Source organism: Panthera tigris, chromosome D1, assembly GCF_018350195.1.
Source record: "Panthera tigris isolate Pti1 chromosome D1, P.tigris_Pti1_mat1.1, whole genome shotgun sequence".
In the NCBI taxonomy this organism is placed as follows: Eukaryota; Metazoa; Chordata; class Mammalia; order Carnivora; family Felidae; genus Panthera; species Panthera tigris.
The window spans coordinates 113,980,664-113,999,596 of NC_056669.1; the positions used below are offsets into that span (position 1 = coordinate 113,980,664).

Below are 18,933 nucleotides of genomic sequence, written 5' to 3' on the forward strand. Positions count from 1 at the left end.
ATGCAGTGAAAGTTACAAACCCCTCACCATGTGGCACAGACGGCAAACGGACCCACGGAACGATGCTCCACGTCACGTGGCGTGAGGGAAACGCACATCAAAACAGTCGTGAGCTCCCTCCACACACCCGCCGGAGCGGCCCAAAGCCAGAACGGCGACATCACCCAATGCTGGCGAGGACACGGGGCGACGGGAACTCTCGTCTGTCCCTGGTGGGAATGGGAAGTGGGGCGGCCGCTTTGGGAGACAGTCTGGCGGCTTCTGAGAAAACTCCACACGCCATTGCCACGCGACACGGAAGCCCCGCTCCCCAGTATCTACCGCGGGAGCCGAAGACCTACGTCCACGCAACGCGGGCTCACGGGACATTCGCGGCAGCTTTGTTTATAATCCCAGCAGCTATATTCACAACCGACAGAGCCCGGACGCCATCAAGATGTCCTTCAGCGGGTGGACAGATAAATAAACTGCGAGATGTCCAGGCGAGGAAATATTATTCGGCACCGAAAAGAAACGAGCTAGGAAGCCGTGGAAAGAAGGAATCTTAAAGGCACCTTACTAAGTAAAAGAAGCCAATCTGAAAAGGCTACATACTGTATAATTCCAATTCTATGACATTCTGGAAAAGGCAAAACTATGGAGACGGTAAAAAGATCAGTGGTTGCCAGGGGCCGGGGGGAAGGAAAGGATAAACAGGTAGAGCACAAGAGACTTTTGGGGCAATGAAACAACTCTGTACGATACTGCAGTGATGGATCTGTGTCATCACTCGTTTGTCCAAACACACAGAATGTACAGCCCCCAGAATGACCCATGACATCAACTGTGGACTTTGGGTGATGATGACGTGTTCACGTGGGTTCCTCAGCTGCCTGGTGGGGTGTCGACAGTGGGGAGGCTGTGCAGGTGTGGGGGCAGGGGTGTATGGGAAATCTCCGTACCTTCCTCGATTTTGCTGTGAACCTAAAACTGCTCTAAAAAAATAAAATCTTGGGGCGCCTGGGTGGCTCAGTCGGTTGAGCATCCGACTTTGGCTCAGGTCATGATCTCACAGTTCATGAGTTCGAGCCCCGCATCAGGCTCTGTGCTGATAGCTCAGAGCCCAGATCCTGCTTCAAATTCTATGTCTTCCTCTCTCTCTCTGCTCCTCCCCGGCTCATGCTCTGTCTCGCTCTCCTTCAAAAATAAATAAAAACATGTAAAAAAAATTTTTTTAATAAAAAAATAAAATCTTAACAAAGACAACTAAATAAAAAAAACTTAAGCGATGAAAGTTATAGACCTCCCCAAACATACACACGTACTCTATACACGTATATGCACGCACATGTGTGTGTGAAACAGCAAACCTTTTCATGTGCAATTTCAGAAGTTTCACAGACCTTCTAGAAGATCCTCAGGCCTAATTCAAAATATGAAAAACATAATCCTTTCCCTAGGGCTCCACAGGGAAATACTGGAGGTCCACTAGTTTGCATCCCTTGATAACACAGGATACCCATCCTCAAGCCCTGAGAAGCCACCCATTCCTAGAAATTCTGTGTCCCCCACACACACCCCACCCCGCCCCAGCTCCTTGGCTTCAGTCCCAGCCTCTCCTGTATTCACTGTTCCCGGCAATTCCAGCCACTCTCATGGCTAAAGTCTGCTCAGCCACGTGAACCAGATGTCAAACCTGGAAAAATTCACTGAGAAAGTAAGCCTTAACGGATCAGCCAGCCTTTCACAAACGTGTCCTCAGTACCGACCATCTGCACTTTACAGCCCCTCAAGGTGCGGGCGCCCAGGGAGGTGCGCTCCAGACGTGCTGGCCTACAGACAGCCACCACCTGAGTGGCTGGGCGATGTGGCTCGTGACTGGTTCACAAAGCCAGAAACACTTTGGTACAGGAAGTGCCCAGATAACTGTCATACTGAAACGATGAGAGGCCTCAGGTAGAGCACTTCTTTGAGATTCACGCTTTGAGCCCACACCGCACTGGGTCTGTCTGGGTCACCACTCCCAGACCTGAAGGAGTGAAGTCCAGGAGTGGAAGGAGCTGCTCTTCAGGAGGAGGCTGGGTCCCGGGAGGGGCCCCTCCACCCCATCCCTTCCACACAAGTTCTCAGACAACTCAAGAGCGACCAATGGCCTGACCCTGAGCACGTCTTAATTCCAGCAGAGCCACAGGAGTAACTGTGCTAACCCAGAACTTTGATTCGAAGAGGAAAGAGTTAAAAGGCATTAGAAGACGAGGCCCCGCTCCAGAAGATCTACAAAAGGACATTTCACGAAAAAGACTGAACACACTTACCTTTAAATTTTGATCTAATGTTTGCCAGTTCTTTGTTTATTCTCTTTATCTCTGCTTCTTTACTTTTGCCTAAAAAAAGAGAGAACACAAATGCATTTACTTTAACTTACTTCTGAGCAAACATCTGTTCCCCGACAAGACCAACACCTCAGAATTAAAGGCAAAAATCACTGCTTTTAGGAGGCAAAGAAAGAACCACACTGCCGGCAGCCAAAACCAGTAGGGAGGCAACTGGGACAGAAGCTGGGGCCCTGACACGGGCTGTCCCAGGTCAAAGCAGGGTGAGTCCATAAGCACCACACAGGAAAGCAGCCACTCTAAAAACCGAAGGGATCTACAGCACCATTGTTACTTTATTTTTTATTATTAACTTTATTTTAGAGACAGAAGAGGGGGCCAAGGGAGGGAGAGAGAATCTTAAGCAGACTCTACACTCAGCACAGAGCCGGATGTGGGGCTGGATCCCACAACGCTGGGATCATGACCTGAGCCAAAATCAAGAGTCAGACTTTCAATCGACTGAGCCACCCAGGCACTCCTACAGCACCATTTTTAATCCCATCTTCTGCCACAGTTCTGGAACTGTAAGCACTCAAAATACCTGAACATTTTCCACAGTTAATAGTTAACTCCTAAAATTGACTGTTATTGCCATGGATAATTTTTGAAAGTATAAAGTTTTAATCCTTTCAGCAGCTTCCGATTTTCTTTCCCTATGAAATTCACCAAACTACAAAATCTGATAAGTCTTTTACCACATGCAATGAAGTCTGGGAAGTTTTCTCCATTATATGCAAAAGAGATGGAAAGTACATCATATACACGACAGTCAAACTTTTGCTAAATTCTACATCTGTTGCTAAATTGGACTCAATCCAACAAATATTTGTGTGTACGCAGCATGTCGGCCATGGAAGGGAGAGCAGACCGTGCACGGTTTTGCTCCACCTTGAGCGAATGTGGAAACCGAGGCTTCGAGAGTGTAGGACACTTCCTAAGGGCTACAAATCTTGACAAGTACCGTAAAAATGGAAGAAACGATTCATCACACAGGACACAGTGAGTTGTATGTGGAAACACATCTGTGTAAATGCCCATCACTCTGTGAAAGCCGGCACCAGTTTACTATCAAAGACCCTCTCCAGGCGAGTCCTTGCTTTAGCGACAGCGTGCAGCGGGAGAGGAAAGGAAAGCAGCCGCTGGGACAAGTACCGCCCCCACGCTCACAGATGCCCAGACATTGCGCTCGCCTGCGTCCTCCTCCAGAAATGCTGTCCACCTGCTCTGCCTCCCCTTGTGGAACGTCTGTCACCTCCTCCAGCAAGGCGGCCTCCCTCTCTCCAGGACGCTCCCAGAACATCATTTATCTTTTACTGCTAATTTGCTATTAGGTAGGGCTTCCCATCTGCCAGATTAAAGGAACACTGCTTTAAGCCAATCCTACCCTAGAAAGCCCCTATGGAGCAGCTGGTCAGGACAGGGCCACGAGGCAGGCTCACTCACCAGGCACCGTTCGAGGTACCGAGACAGACAGACGTAGGTCAAAACAACACTTCCTACCCTCAGGGAGCCACCGTTCCAGGCAGCGGTGGGGGCTGGAGACCTTTAACGGGACAAGCACAGCACAGTGAGCTCTGGGGAAACAGGGAGGCAGACGGGCTGGGAAGGGGCGTCCAGCCCCCCTCAGCAGCCCCGATGTCATGCAGGCCAGAGTCGATCACAACAGTTAAGATGAGGCACAGTCGGTTGAGCGTCTGACTTCGGCTCAGGTCATGATCTCACGGTTCGTGAGTTCGACCCCACATCGGGCTCTGTGCTGACAGCTCAGAGTCTGGAGCCTGCTTCGGATTCTGTCTCCCTCTCTCTCTGCCCCTTCCCTGCTCACGCTCTGTCTGTCTGTCTCTCTCTCTCTCTCTCTCTCTCTCTCTCTCTCAAAAATAAAGATTAAAAAAAAAAAAAAATTAAAGATAAGGCGCAGCCCTGAAGAGTCAGGGGGTACCCGCTAGAGCAGTAGGCTTAATGGCGAGGGCGGCAGGGAAGTCATCCTTAGTGTTATTTTGCCGAAGTAAGCTTTCTGGACCTGGCTGAAACGGCCGTGAAAATGCTATCTTGGTAGCCGCCTGCTTCACACCCAGCGCCTGCAGGCAGCCTGACACAGCCCAGCCTGCGCGTGCACCGAGTGTGCCTGTGTGTGCATGCACACCTGTGTTTGTGTGAGCACGCAGGCGTGCTCCTGTGTGGGGGCACACACCTGTTTTCCGCGTGCCTGTATGTGTGCCTGGGTGGGAGTGTGCACCCGTGTATGTGCACGCCTGTGGCTGTGTGTGCGCACGTGTGCGTTTGTGCTGCTCACAAGGTGGACGGGAATCTGTCTCCGCGCTCTCTCTGGGACGTGTGCCACTACGCCTCCGCAAGCCCTACAGGAGAAGAGGCCCCCTGAGTGGCAGACACCCATGTTGTGCAGACAGTCCGAAGACGGGGAGATGGTGGAAAGAAGCAGTAACGCGAAATGAGCTAAATCAGCTTTCATAAAACCTGCAGAGATTACCCAAGATTGGAAAATCACAAAATAAAACTAAAGGCACATAGAGTTATAAGGGTCACCGCCAGGAGAAACAGAAGCAAACAGTAAAACCACGCTCCGTCCACAGAGCAAGACCGGGCCAGGGCGGAAGCTACAGCTTTTTATCCAAAGTTTGTTTTGTTTTAAGTGGCCAATCTAGGGGCGCCTGGGTAGCTCAGTCGGTTGAACGTCTGACTCTCGGTTTTGGCTCAGGTCGGGATCCCAGGGTTGGAGAACTGAGCCCCACGGCTGAGTGTGGAGCCTGCTTGACCTTCTCTCTCTCCCTCTCCCCCTCTCCCTCCCTCTCCCCCTCTCTCCCTCCCCCCTCTCCCTCTCTCCCTCTCTCTCTCCCTCTCCCTCTCTCTCCCCCTCTCTCTCCGTCTCTCCCTCTCTCCCTCTTCCTCTCCCTCTCTCTCTCCCTCTTCCTCTCTCCCCTCTCTCCCTCTCTCCTCTCTCTCTCCCTCTCTCCTCTCTCCCCTCTCTCCCCCCTCCCTCTCTCCCTCTCTCCCCTCTCCCCCTCTCCCTCCCTCTCCCTCTCTCTCCCCCTCTCCCTCTCTCCCCCCTCCCTCTTCTCCCTCCCTCTCCCTCTCTCCCTCTCTCTCCCTCTCTCCCTCCCTCTCCCCTCTCTCCCTCTCCCTCTCTCCCTCTCCCTCTCCCTCTCTCCCTCTCCCTCTCTCTCCCTCTCCCTCTCCCCCTCTCCCTCTCCCTCTCCCCCCTCTCCCTCTCCTCCCTCTCCCCCCTCTCTCCCTCTCCCTCTCCCTCTCCCCCTCTCTCCCTCTCCCTCTCCCCCTCTCTCTTTCCCTCTCTCTCTCCCTCTCCCTCTCTCTCTCTCCCTCTCTCCCTCTCTCTCTTCCTCCCCCCTCCCTCCCTCTCTCTCCCCCCCTCTGCCCCCTCCCCTGCTCGCGCTCACACTGTCTCCAAAATAAAATTTTAAAAAATAATAAATAAAAATAATAACAAATAAAACAGCCAATTTACAACAAACACAGAAGTACACATTTTTTGCTCAATCAGGGCAGGCGAGGGCTCTCCTGGAGGAAAGGCACAAGCAAACGCCACGAGTGGGCTCCAGAGGCAGGCGTGGGAGGCTGGAGTCCGCGAGCGGTCTCTGTTCCCTCTGTGACCAAGGGGGAGTTCCTTTACCTCTCTGAACACACACCCCCTCAAAAGGAAAGCCACGGACACCACGGACGCCACGCGGTGCACCTGTGCGGGACAAGGCAGAGAGAAGAACGGGGTGGGGGGAGGGGGGTTCAGCCAGACCAGAGAGCCGGGCGGGAGCACCCAGGGGGCCGCAGCCAAGACGGGAGAGCCCGCACTGCGTCACACCCCGGGTGACACAGAGAGGGAAGGTCCGCGGGGAGCAGCCGCCAGGTGGGGCTGGGGGGGGAGGGGGGGGTGCCTGCCGATGGAGCCCCGCCCTGGCCCGTGCCTCCTCCCACGGCTCTCGGAAACGAAGTTCACGGAAAAATCAGCCGCGGGAAAGTGCTGGCGTCAACTCCGCACAAAGAAACTCTAGGAACGAAGGGGAACGAGCAGAACGCTCTCGCCTGGAACTGCGCAAGGGCCGCAGAAAGACGCTCCACCGGGGCACCGACATCAGAGCACTGTTTCAAAGCCAGCTGAGAGACGGCAAGAAAAACCGAGAAAATATCCAAAAATCCACCAGAAACATTCAGGTATCGGGTAAACGGGAAGTAGAAACATGGTTCCACAAACGAAGAACGGCCTCGGAGTACAAGAGCAAAGAGACACGGCAGAGGTCTGGACAGAAACAGAAGACACGAAGAAAATTATTCAAACCAAACAGAAATGGAAAACGAGATAAAGGATTCAAGGAAAGTAGCAAGCACTGCAAATGGACAGAGACGCGACATGTGGCAGGAGTCCCTGAGGCCGGCGGTCAACCAAGCAGCAGAGAGGCTACAAGGCGTCATTCGAAGACTTCCCTGAAATGACCACACGTGCTCCTAGGAATACCGGCCCCAAATAACACACACCAGCACGTATTGTAATAGAAGTATCTGACTTCACAGAAAATAAAATCGCCTGGACACCCGGGAAAAAAGGGCAAGCCGCCTGAAGGAGAAAAGCGGGGCCCCTCAGGTTCTGGCATCGCGTCCCAGCGGGAGGCAGGCGGTGACACGGGGGCTCCGTGGGGAGGCGAGACCTGCGACCAGGAATTTGCGGCCGGCACAATCAGCCCACGTGCACCCGCCACACTCCTGCGCCACGTGGCCTCAGAGCGCGAGGGGGGGCCCCAGGCGGCTCGTGGCACTCCAGCGACGTCTCCGGGGAAGCGAGGGACGGCGGAGCGGCACACACGGGGGACGGGGCGGGGGCGGGGGCAGAGCCGGCGGAAGGTTCACAGGTGAGCCGGGGGCCGTCTACCTAGTCGTCCCCAGTCCCTGAGACTCCAGGTGTGGACGAGGCTCCGGAGAAAACCCCGGCCGCCCTGACCTCGGCTGGAGTCCACGGGACCACATGTGGCACTCTCCCTTCAAGACACGTGCGTGTACCTCCTAGAGGAGGAGGCTTACTTAGGGCGACGACGCCTGGCCGCCGTGAGCACCCCACACCCACATCGGGGAACATCAGTTCCCACTACAGGAATCCAGGCTTCTCAGTGGAACCGCTGGCCCCACGACGGGGAGAGGCCCAAGACCAGCCCGGCCCTCACGGGACTGTCAAAGACCACGGGCCACCAGGGCCAGGTCAGAAACGGCACCCAAATGAAGAGACTCCATCAGTCAAAGGTGGGAACGGCCTGAGCTTCCAAGAGGATAAAAAGTGCAATGGTCAAAATTCACAAAAACATTGAAATCCATGAGTTCAAAATTACATTTTAAAAGCCACCTAGTCACCTTGAGAGGATATTAAGGAACAAATTGACTTGAGGACTGGTAATAGGGGCGTCTGAGGGGCTCAGTCAGTTGAGCATCCAACCTCAGCTCAGGTCATGACCTTGCAGTTCGTGGGTTCAAGCCCCGCATCTGGCTCTCTGCTGACAGCTCAGAGCTTGGAGCCTGCTTCGGATTCTGTGTCTCCCTCTCTCTCTCTGCCAGTCCCCTGTTCACACTCCCCTATTCTCTCTCAAATATAAATAAACATTAAAAAATTTTAATGGGAATGCAAGCTGGTGCAGCCACTCTGGAAAACAGCAGGAGGTTCCTCAAAAAGTTAAAAATAGAACTACCCTACGACCCAGCAATTGCACTACGAGGCATTTATCCACGGGATAGAGGTGTGCTGCTTCGAAGGGACACATGCACCCCCATGTTTATAGCAGCCCTATCGACAATAGCCAAAGTACGGAAAGAGCCCAAATGTCCATCAACGGATGAATGGATAAAGATGTGGTATATGTAGACAATGGAGCATTACTCGGCAACCAAAAAGAATGAAATCTTGTCATTTGCAACTACGTGGATGGAACTGGAGGGTATTATGCTAAGTGAAATCAGTCAGTCAGAGAAAGACAAATATCATATGACTTCACTCATATGAGGACTTTAAGACACAAAACAGATGAACATAAGGGAAGGGAAACAAAAAGAATATAAAAACAGGGAGGGGGACAAAAGAGAAGAGACTCATAAATAATGAGAACAAATGGAGGGTTGCTGGAGGGGGTGTGGGAGGGGGGATGGGCTAAATGGGTCAGGGGCCTTAAGGAATCTACTGAAATCACTGCTTCACTATATACTAACTACCTTGGATACAAATTTCAAAAAATAAAAATTTAAAAAAAGCTTGTTTTAATAAAGAAACCTGATGAATAAGGGGAAAGAACTGAGCACCTACCCTGCCTCTTCCACGGGAACCATCCCCCAGCGGAACTGGGCACAGTCTCTTCATAAAAGGATCCTCACAAGTCAGTGAGAATGACAGTATCACCATTTGGCCCCTCCCCCCACAGACGGGCGGGAACCGAGCAGCTAACAGCATCACAAGGAGTCAGATGGACACCAGCAAGCCCCACAGGCAACAGCAGAGCTTCACCTCCAGTCTTGCCAAGGTGTCGACTATATGCGACTCAGCCTCCATACCCAGCTGGCGGACGGCCAAGAACATGGTGAAGCACACTAGGACCTCCACAACTTAATGTCCCTTAAGTGTCCCGGGTCTTCAGTAGACCGTTGTAAGGAAAAGAAAGGAATAAAGATTAAAGAACAGGAAATGTTTAGAAATGGGCAAGACCAAACCAGAATGTTCAGGATGCATGCTGGTATGAGAAAACTGTAAAGGACACAAAGGAACCCAATGAGGACGGGAGGTTTGGAGGGGGGATCAATGGGATGGGGCAAGCAGAAGGGCTTCTGGGGTCATCACCTGGGTGGAAGTCACAAGGGTGTTTGCTTTACCCTAACTCATTAATTTCCAAACATCGGTCTGTGTTTTATTTTACAACAAAAAGGAGAAAATAGGAGTAAACTGCCTTGTGAGACACTGGATTCCTTAACTCCAGAAATGTTCAAGCTCTGGCTGGGTCCCTTCCATGCATCTGACCACAGCTTCCCCTGCACAAAACCCAAGCCTCTTCCGAGGACAGTGGATGCCATCCATGCCCCCCCCCCCCGCCACGTGCCACGGGTGTACAAGATCCTGCTCACTGTTCATCGTCCCTCCCCTAAGGGGCGGGGCCCAAGGAGATCGGGCGGAGCCCCCTCCCCCCACCAGCCAGGCCCTTCTCTCCCCACCCCTAGTCCCCTGCAGTATCCTCTCCACCTCTCCCCCCCCAACTAAGCGGCAAGGGTGTCACCTCTTCAAGAAACCCCCCTCACCCCTCCAACAACAAGGTTAGGTGCCCCTTGTCTCTACTGCCACAGTGACCCTGGTCTCCTGGGCCCTTCTTGTCACTGTTCCCAGCTGATGTTCTCCCATCTCAACAGCCTTGCACAAGCACACCCACCACAGGGCTGGTTGGAGACCAACACAGACAAAGGAGGCTGGGCAGGATGACTGGGGTTCCCTCTCAAGCGGAGGGGCAGGTGAACCCCCCTGGGGACTCCCAGAAAGGGGAGCTCATGAGACAGTGCCCAGACACACACACACACACACACACACACACACACACACACACACGGTGGAAGGCCTGGTGCGGGAGCCTCCCTGGGCTCAGGTCCAAGCTGCACCACGGATTCACCAACGCCTCGGTGCCCGCGTCTCCCAGCAGAGACACCACCGCAGGCAGCAAGGAGTACAAGGAGCCCTCACAACAGTGCCTGGCACATGAGCCCACAAACACTAGCCCTTAACTGGATGCTTTCACTCAGCTGAACGAGGCTAGCCCTAAGTGTTAACCCTTCAAACGCCGAAGGGGAACGCCCTCTGCTGCACTGGGTTCTAACATGCCTGTCCAAGGTTTTAAAGAAAATCGAGTGTAACTGTGGGTGACTGATAACCCACATGCAGATTAATACATCCAAACCAACATTTATGTCCTGAATGTACCAAAACGTCCTGGCGGCCTCTTCCACTGTGCACTGTCAATCCCTCAGTCCCCGTGAGGGGAGGGACACTGCAGAGCACCCTGTCCTGGGGTCCGTCAGGGGCTTTCCTGGCAAAGGCTAGTTCACGCTCATTCATACTGTACTTCTCTCCAGACAGGTGGGGGCCCCACTGACAACCAAGCCACCCCACATAGCGGGGAGCAAACCTAGCAAAAAACCCTTCTCTTTTTAGATGAAGAATTCGCTTTGCGCGCTTGGGGAGAGGTTTACGGCCCATCCTGACCTCAGAAACCAGTTTTGAAAGGGAAAACTGTCAACAAGGGTAACTGGCCTGGAGGGAAACTCCTCACTGGGCTTGTAGTTTGATCTTTGTTCCACTGGAAGAGCGGCTGGTCTTCGCCTCCTGGCGCTGCCTCTAAGTTCAGCAGGTTGCTCAGCCCCTGACAACCCTGAACTTGTAACAGGCAGTGCCCAGCGTGGACTCACGAGCTCTGGTGGCTAATGAGTAACCCAGACGAGCCCACAACCACTGCCCCCAGACAAGCTACCATTTGTGCCCAAGTAAAGTAGCAAAGAATGCACTCTGCAGATAGGCTTTAATAAAAGCTTCTGGATTTTTAGAAATACCGCCCTGGTCGGTCTTCCAGAATAACATGCCGGCTAATGATTTCTCATTGCAAGCTGAGACCCTAACTTTGGAAACAAAGAGTACAGTACCAAACTACGAAAACCTTAAGGTAGTAAGTATGAAATTTACAATAAAATTTGGTCTAAATAAAGAATTTTAGTCTGTATATCCTACAACTGGGGCACCTGGGTGGCTCAGTCGTTAAGTGCCGACTGTTGGTTTCGACTCAGGTCATAATCTCACGGTTCATAGGATGGGGCCCTGAATTGAGCTTCATGCTGACAACACAGAGCTTGCCTGAGATTCTCCCTCTCTCCCTCCCTCCCTCCCTGTCTCTCTCTCTCTGCCTCTCCCCTGCTCATGCTCTCTAAAATTAAATAAACTTTAAAAAAAATAAAAAATAAAAAAATAATTTCACTAAGTAAACCTAAAGCCCCAAATTTACCAAACAAAATCCTATTTTTTAAGGAAAATATTTTTGCTACAATTATACTGAAGGTGGTCAGCACAGTAGCCAAAAAGTCTGAAATCAAGCCTGCACTGGAATGCCGGCCCACGTCTCGATAGTTATGTGAGCTGGGGCCATCAACTTAATGTCTCTGTGCCTCAGTTTCTCCTTCATTACACGGGAATATCATCCATCAACGCGCCGTGATGAGGACCACACAAGATAAGGAGCCAAAAGACCACACAAAGCAGCGTAGACGCAGGAGGCTGTAAGGATCGTCATCAAGGACAGCGTCTATGTTTTCCCTTTACGAATGCATAGGAAGGACAGGCCTCAGAACAGAAACCCTCAACAACAAATCAGAAGAAAAGACTTCAAATATCAAGTTGTTATGCCATAGAAGATAAAGCCCCTCTTGACTGACAAACGTTAACTGATCATCTTTTCCTACTCAAGTGCAGTTGACATACAGTATCGTTAGTTTCAGGTGTATAACATAGTGATTCAACATTTAAACACATTAAGAAGTGATCACCACTATAAATCCCGCTACCACCTGTCATCATACAAAGTGGTTACTTACACATTATTAACTACGTACTGCATCACCCATCTTATTTATGACTGTAAGCCTGTACCTTTAATCCCCTTCCCCTATTTTCATCAACTCTCAACCCCCTCCATGGCAACCATCAGTACGTTCTTATACCTATGAGTCTATTTCTATTTTGTCTTGTCTGTTCATTTGCTTGGTTCTTGAGATTCCACATATAAATGAAATCATATGGTATTTGTCTTTCTCTGACTTATTGCACTTAGCATAATAACCTCCAGGTCCATCCATATTGAGGCAAACAGTACGATTTCATCCTTTTTATGGCTGAGTAATAGTCCTGTGTGTGTGTGTGTGTGTGTGTGTGTGTGTGTTCACGTACGTGACAAATACATGCCATCTACATCTTTATCCATTCATCTATCAACACACGTTTCGGCTGCTTCCATATCTTGGCCACTGTCAATAATGCTGCAATAAACACAGGGGCACAGGTATCTTTCTGAGTTAGTGTTTTTGTCTTCTTCAGGCAAACACTCAGAAGTGGACTTACAGAATCGTATCGTATTTTAATTTTTTGAGGAACCCCCATACTATTTCCATAGTGCTTGCATCAATTTGCATTCCCACCAACAGCACACAGGGGTCCCCTTTCTCCTCATCCTCTCCAACAGTAGTGACTTCTCGTCTTTTTGACACTAGTCACTCTGACAGATGTTGAGATGACGGCTCACTGTGCTTTTGATTTGCATTTCCCTGATGATAATGAGCATCTTTTCACGTGTCTGTTGACTATGGCATATCTTTCCTTCACAGCTTTATTGAGACATAACTCCTATATCATACAACTCACTCATTTAAAGTATATAATTCAATGGCTTTTAATATATTCAGAGCTGTGTATTACTCACCACAATCTAATTTTAGAAAATGTTCATCTCTCCAAAAAGAAACCTCAAACCCATTAGCAGTCACTCACCAGCTCCTCCCTCCTCCAGCCCCTGGCAATCACTACTCTGCTATTTCTATAGATTTCCCTTCTCTAAACATTTCAGATACGTAAAATCTTTATATGGTCTTTTGTGATTGGCTTCTTTCACTTAGTATATTTTCAAGGTATCATGAATTACATTCCATCTCTTTTTATTGCTGAATAATATTGCATTACAGTTGGTCCTTGAACAACATGGGTTTAAACTGTGCAGGTCGACTTATACATAAATTTTTTCGGTAAATACAATACAGAACTGTAAATGTATTTTCCTTATGATTTTCTGAATAACACGTTCTTTAGCTCACTTTATTGTAAGAGTATATAGTACATACAACATACAAAGAATGTGTTGACCAATATGCTATTGGTAAGGCTTCCAGTCAATAGTAGGCTATTTATTAGTAGTTAAGCTTTGAGGGGACTAAAGTTACACGCAGATTTTTTAATGCACAGGGTTTAAGTGCCCCTAACACCGCACTGTTTAAGGACCAAACTGCGTATGGGTCTACCACATTTTACTATCTATTCATCACTTGACGGATTTGGGGGTAGTTTCTACTTTTTGGCTACTATGAATAATGTTGCTATGAACATTGGTGTACAAGTTTCTGTGTGAACATGTTTTCATTTCCCTTGGGAGGACACCTAGGAGTAGAATTGCTGGGCCATACGATAATTCTATGTTAGAGGAACTAACAAGATGTTCTTCCCAAGGGCAGCACCCTTTTATATCACTAGAAAAGAATGAGGGTTCCAATTTCTCCACAATTTTGCCAGTGCTTGCTATGGTCCATCATTTTTTTTCCCAATCATTTTTATTACAGCCATACTAATGAGTATGAAGTAATACCCCACCGTGGTTTTGATTTGCATTTGCCTGAGGGCTTTTAATGTGTTTATTGGACATTTGTATATCTTCTATGGAAAAATGTATGTTCAAATACTTTAACCATTTTTAATTGAGTTGTCTTCTAATTTAGTTCTTTATGTATTCTGGATACAAGCCTTTTATCAAATACATTATTTTCTTTTTTTTTTTTAATATAATTTATTGCCAAATTGGAAAAGTACATGACTTTCAAATATTTTCTCTCATTCTTGGGTTGTCTGTTCACTTTCCTCATAGCATTTTGCAGCATGAAAAGTTTTTAATTTTGATGAAGCCTTGTTATTTATTTTTTATCACTTATACTTCTGTCAATGTATCAGAATCCTTTTCCCAAGGCCACAGAAATTTACTATTTTCTTGTAAGAGTTCTACAGCTCTAGCTTTTGCATTTATGATATATTTTGAGTGAATTTTTGTGTATAATGTGAGGTAGGGGTTAATTTCATTCTTTTATTTGTGGATGTCCAGTACTCCCAGCACCATTTGTTTAAAAGACTATTCTTTTCCCCCACTGAATTGCCTTGGCACTCTTGTCAAAAATCAAGGGACCACAAATGTCAAGGTTTATTTCTGCACTCTCCACATCATTCCATTAATCTATATATCTATCCTTACACCATAACAACACTGTCTTGATCCTGTTGTATTAAGTTTTGGAATAACTTTGTTCATCATCAACTTTGTTCATCATCAACTTTGTTCATCATCAACTTTGTTCATCTAACCAGTCCAAGACTGATTTGACTACTATGGGTCCCTTGAATTTCTGTTTAGTTTTTCTTAATGTTTATTTATTTTTGAGAGACAGAGAGAGAGCACAAGAAGGGAGGGGCAGGGAGAGAGGGAGACACAGAATCCGAAGCAGGCTCCAGGTTCTGAGCGGTCAGCACAGAGCCCAACATGGGGCTCAAACTCACATATTGTGAGATCATGACCTGAGCCAAAGTCAGACACTTAACCAACTGAGCCACCCAGGCGCCCCTTGAATTTGTTTGTATTTTAGAATCAGCTTATCTCAGCAAAAAAAAAAAAAAAAAGGCATCTAGGATTTTTTTTTTTTTAAATAAAGATTGCATTCAATCTTAGATCAATTGGGGATTGTTGCTATCTTAACAGTATTAAGTCTTGCAATCCATAAACATGGGATGTCTTTCCATTTATTTAGGGCTCCTTTACTCCCTTCCAACTACTGTTCATAGCTAGGTGTACAAGCGTTAGGCTTTTTTTGTTAAAACTTATTCCTATGTACTTTATTCTTTTTGATGCTATTGTAAATGGAACTGTTTCCTTCATTGTCAGTGTACAGAAATACAATTTTTCCACATTGATTTCATATACTGCAACCTTCCTCAACCCACTTATAATTCTAATCGTTTTCTAATGGATTCCTTAGTATTTTCTATATACAAAATGATGTCACCTACACATAGGGATCATTCTATTTCTTTCCAACCTGGATGCCTTTTATTCCTTTTTCTTTTGTCACTGCCAGGCTACAAGCTCCAGTATCAAATAGAAGCAGTGAAAGCAAATATCCTTGTCACGTTCCTGATCTCAGAGGGAAACAGCCTTTCACCATTAAATAGGATCTTAGCTGTGGATTTTTCATAGATATACTTTAAGTCAAGACATTCCCTTGTATTTCTAGTTCGTTGAGTATTTTTATCATAAAAATGTACTGGGTTTTGTTAAATGTTTTTTCTGCATCTACTGATATGACCAGATGTTTTTAGATCTTTGTTGTATTAACATGGTTATTTCCAGATGTTAAGCCAATCCTGAATTCATGGGATAAATCTCACAATGACCTGATGTATAATCTTTCTTATTGCTGGATTCAGCTGGCTAGTATTTGATTGAAGATTTTAGCTTCTATATTCACAATGGATATTATACTGAGTTTTCCTTCCTGTGATGTATTCATCTGGTTTTGTTATCAGGGTAAATGTGACCTCAGAATGAATAGGAGAGTGTTTCTTCCTCTTCTTTGTTTTTCCAAAGAGTTTGTAAGGATTAGAACTGATTATTTAAGTTTTTTGTAGAATTCACCGGTGAAGCCACCTAGGCTAGGATTTGTTCTTGTGAGAAATTTTTAAATTACTAATACAATCTCTTTATGCAGATTTTTTGTTTCTTCTTGAGTCATTTTCAGTTACCTGTGTCTTTCTACAAATTTCTCCATCTTATTTGTTACCTTTTTTTTTTTTTTTTTTTAAAGTAGGCTTCACACCCAGTGCAGAGTCCAACCCAGGGCTTGAACTCACATCCCTGAAAACAAGATCTGAGCTGAGATCAGAGTTGGATGCTTAACTGACTAAGCCACCCAGGTGCCCCATGCTATCTAATCTTTGGCATACAGTTATTCATATCATTCCACTATAATCCTTCTTATTTCTATAAAGGTAGTAATGTCCCTTCTTTCATTCTTGATTTTAATAATGTTGAGTCTTTTCGGGGCGCCTGGGTGGCTCAGTTGGTTGAGCGTCCAACTTCGGCTCAGGTCATGATCTCACGGTTTGTGAGTTTGAGCCCCATGTCAGGTTTTGTGCTGACAGCTCAGAGCCTGGAGCCTGCTTTGGATTCTGTCTCCTCCTCTCTCTGTCCCTCCCCACTTGTGCTCTGTCTCTCTGTCTCTCAAAAATAAATACATGTAAAAAAAATTTTTTTAATAAAAAAATAATTTTGAGTCATCTATTTTTCTTGGTCAGTCTAGCTAAAGGTTTGTCAGTTTTGATATTCTTTTCAAAGAACCAATCATTGATCTAATCTTATTTTCTGCTTTCTGCTTTGCTTTGGGTTTTGTTTGCTCTTCTTTTTATGGATTCTTAAAGTAAAATATTAGGTTAATGATTTGAGATCTTCTTCCATTTTTTCTTTCTTTTTTTTTTTTTTTTTTTTTTTTTTTTTTTTTAAGTAGGCTCCGTGCCCAGCACAGAGCCCAACCCGGTGCTTGAACTCACAGCCCTGAGATCAAGACCTAAATTAAGATCAAGAGTCAGAGACCTAACTGACTGAGGCACCCAGGTGCCCCTTGAGATCTTGTATCTCAGCATAGGTTATGTGAATTAGACCCCGGCAAACTGCGGTCCCTGTCCTTGGAATATGGGTCCCACTTGCCTTCTCCTCTCCATGAAGCTGCTCCAAGGACACAGCCTTGACAGTGATGTGGTGCTGAGACCGTCTGGAAAGTATATGTGACTGATCTAGTTAAGGCCTCTATATAAACTTCTCAAGATTTCGCAGATAGGTACAAAGATCCGTTAGTCCTTCAGTTGCCCAAGCCAAACCTCGTATGTAAGTTATTTTGCTTATTAAACTTGCCCCCTACCAATGTGAAGTGGCCTGCCTCTTCAGTCAGTCTCTTCCTGCCCTCCAAATACAGGGCCCAGTTTCGGATTACACCCAGGAAGCTCCCAAGAAGCTTACTAACCAACACCGTTGTGTTTCCTTCTTTGACCCAGTGGTTACTTAGGACAGTGTTTAATTTTCACATATTTGTGAATTTTCCAAATTTCCTTCTGTTACTGATTTCTAATTTCATCCCAATGTGACTGGAAAACACACTTTGTATGATCTCAATCCTTTGAAATTTATTGGATAGTGTATTGTGAAGAATGTTCCATGTGCCCTGGAGAAGAATTTACATATTCCGCTCCTGTCGGGTGGAACAGTCTACAGGTGACTGCTAGGCCTGATTGGGTTCTAGTGTCGTTTGAGTCTCCTATTCACTCTGATCATGTCTAGCTGTAGATGTATTACTGAAAGTAGTGTTCTGAAGTCTCCAACTTTTATAATTATCTACTCCTCCCCATGTATTCGGGGGTGCTGTTACTAGGTGTAGCTATGTTTACAATTGATACATCTTGAGAGGCGCCGGGGTGGCTCGGTCGGATAAACGCCCAACTCTTGATTTCGACTCGGGTCATGATCCCATGGTGGTGAGATTGAGCCCCGAACTGGGCTCCACACTGGGCATGGAGCCTGCTTAGGGTTCTCTCTCTCCCTCTCTCTCTCCCTCTCTCTCTCCCTCTCTCTCTCCCTCTCTCTCTGCCTCCTCCCTGCTCACTTGCTTACATTCCCTCCCTCCCTCTCTCTCTCATTCTCTCTCTCTCAAAAATAAGTAAACTAACAAATAAACGATGTATCTTGAGAGACTGACCCCTTACCATTACAAAATGTTCTTCTTCTAGGTCTCTAAATTTTTGTCTTAATATCTGTTTTGTCTAACATTAGTATAGCCACTTCAGCTCTCTTCTGGCTACTATTTGCAAGGCACGTTATTTTTCTTTCTTTGACTTGTCATCTTGCAATCTATAGTCTCCTTGCCTTTCAATTCAAGTGTTCAATCCACTGACATCTAAAATAATTACATAAGGTAGGATTCACATCTGCCATTTTGCTATATTTTCTATATATCTTGTGCCTCTGTTCCTGTATTCTTTCATTACTATCTTCTTTTGGTTAAACAGATATTTTTTTGTGTACCACTTTAATGTCCTTGTTATTCTTTTGCTGTATTTTTTTAAGCTACTTTCTTAGTACTTGCTTGGAGATTATAATTAACACCTTAACTTCAAACAATCCCAACTTAATTGTAATATAGTACACAGAAAATTCACTCTGATACATATGCTGTTTCCTCTCCCCTCCTTTGTACTATTACTGTCACACAAATTACATCTTTATACATTATAAGCCCATCGGTACAGTTTTATTTTTAAGTTTATTTATTTATCTTGAGAGAGAACTAGTGTGGGTGGGGCAGAGAGGGAGGATGAGAGAGGGAGAGGGAGGGAGAGAGAATCTCAAGCAGGCTCCGCAGCGTCAGCCCAGAGCCCCACACAGGGCTCAAACCCACGAACCATGACATCGTGAGTGGAGCCAAAACCAAAAGTTGGAGGCTCAACCAACTGGGCCACCCAGGCGCTCCAGTACAGTTTTATTTAAAGTGTTTGTAAATTAAAAGTATTTAATCTAGTTGTCTTTTAAACCAGATAAAAGAAAAATTATCAAAAGAATTATGCTTTTATATTTACCTATGCAGTTGTCTTTACCACTGCTCTTTATTTCTTCATGTATTCTACCACTTAGTGTCCTTCATTTCAACCTGA

The 18,933-nt window shown here is 46.8% G+C and overlaps 1 protein-coding gene across 6 annotated transcripts in view; it reads right to left on the reverse strand.

Moving 5' to 3' along the window:
* Positions 1-18,933, reverse strand: part of AP2A2 (adaptor related protein complex 2 subunit alpha 2) — an 84,734-nt gene that overhangs the window by 41,117 nt on the left and 24,684 nt on the right. For all 6 annotated transcript variants that reach the window (XM_042957590.1, XM_042957589.1, XM_042957586.1 and 3 more), the window contains one exon: positions 2,295-2,363. In XM_042957590.1, coding sequence (XP_042813524.1) covers positions 2,295-2,363 — 69 coding nt within the window. The remainder of the gene's footprint in view (positions 1-2,294; positions 2,364-18,933) is intronic.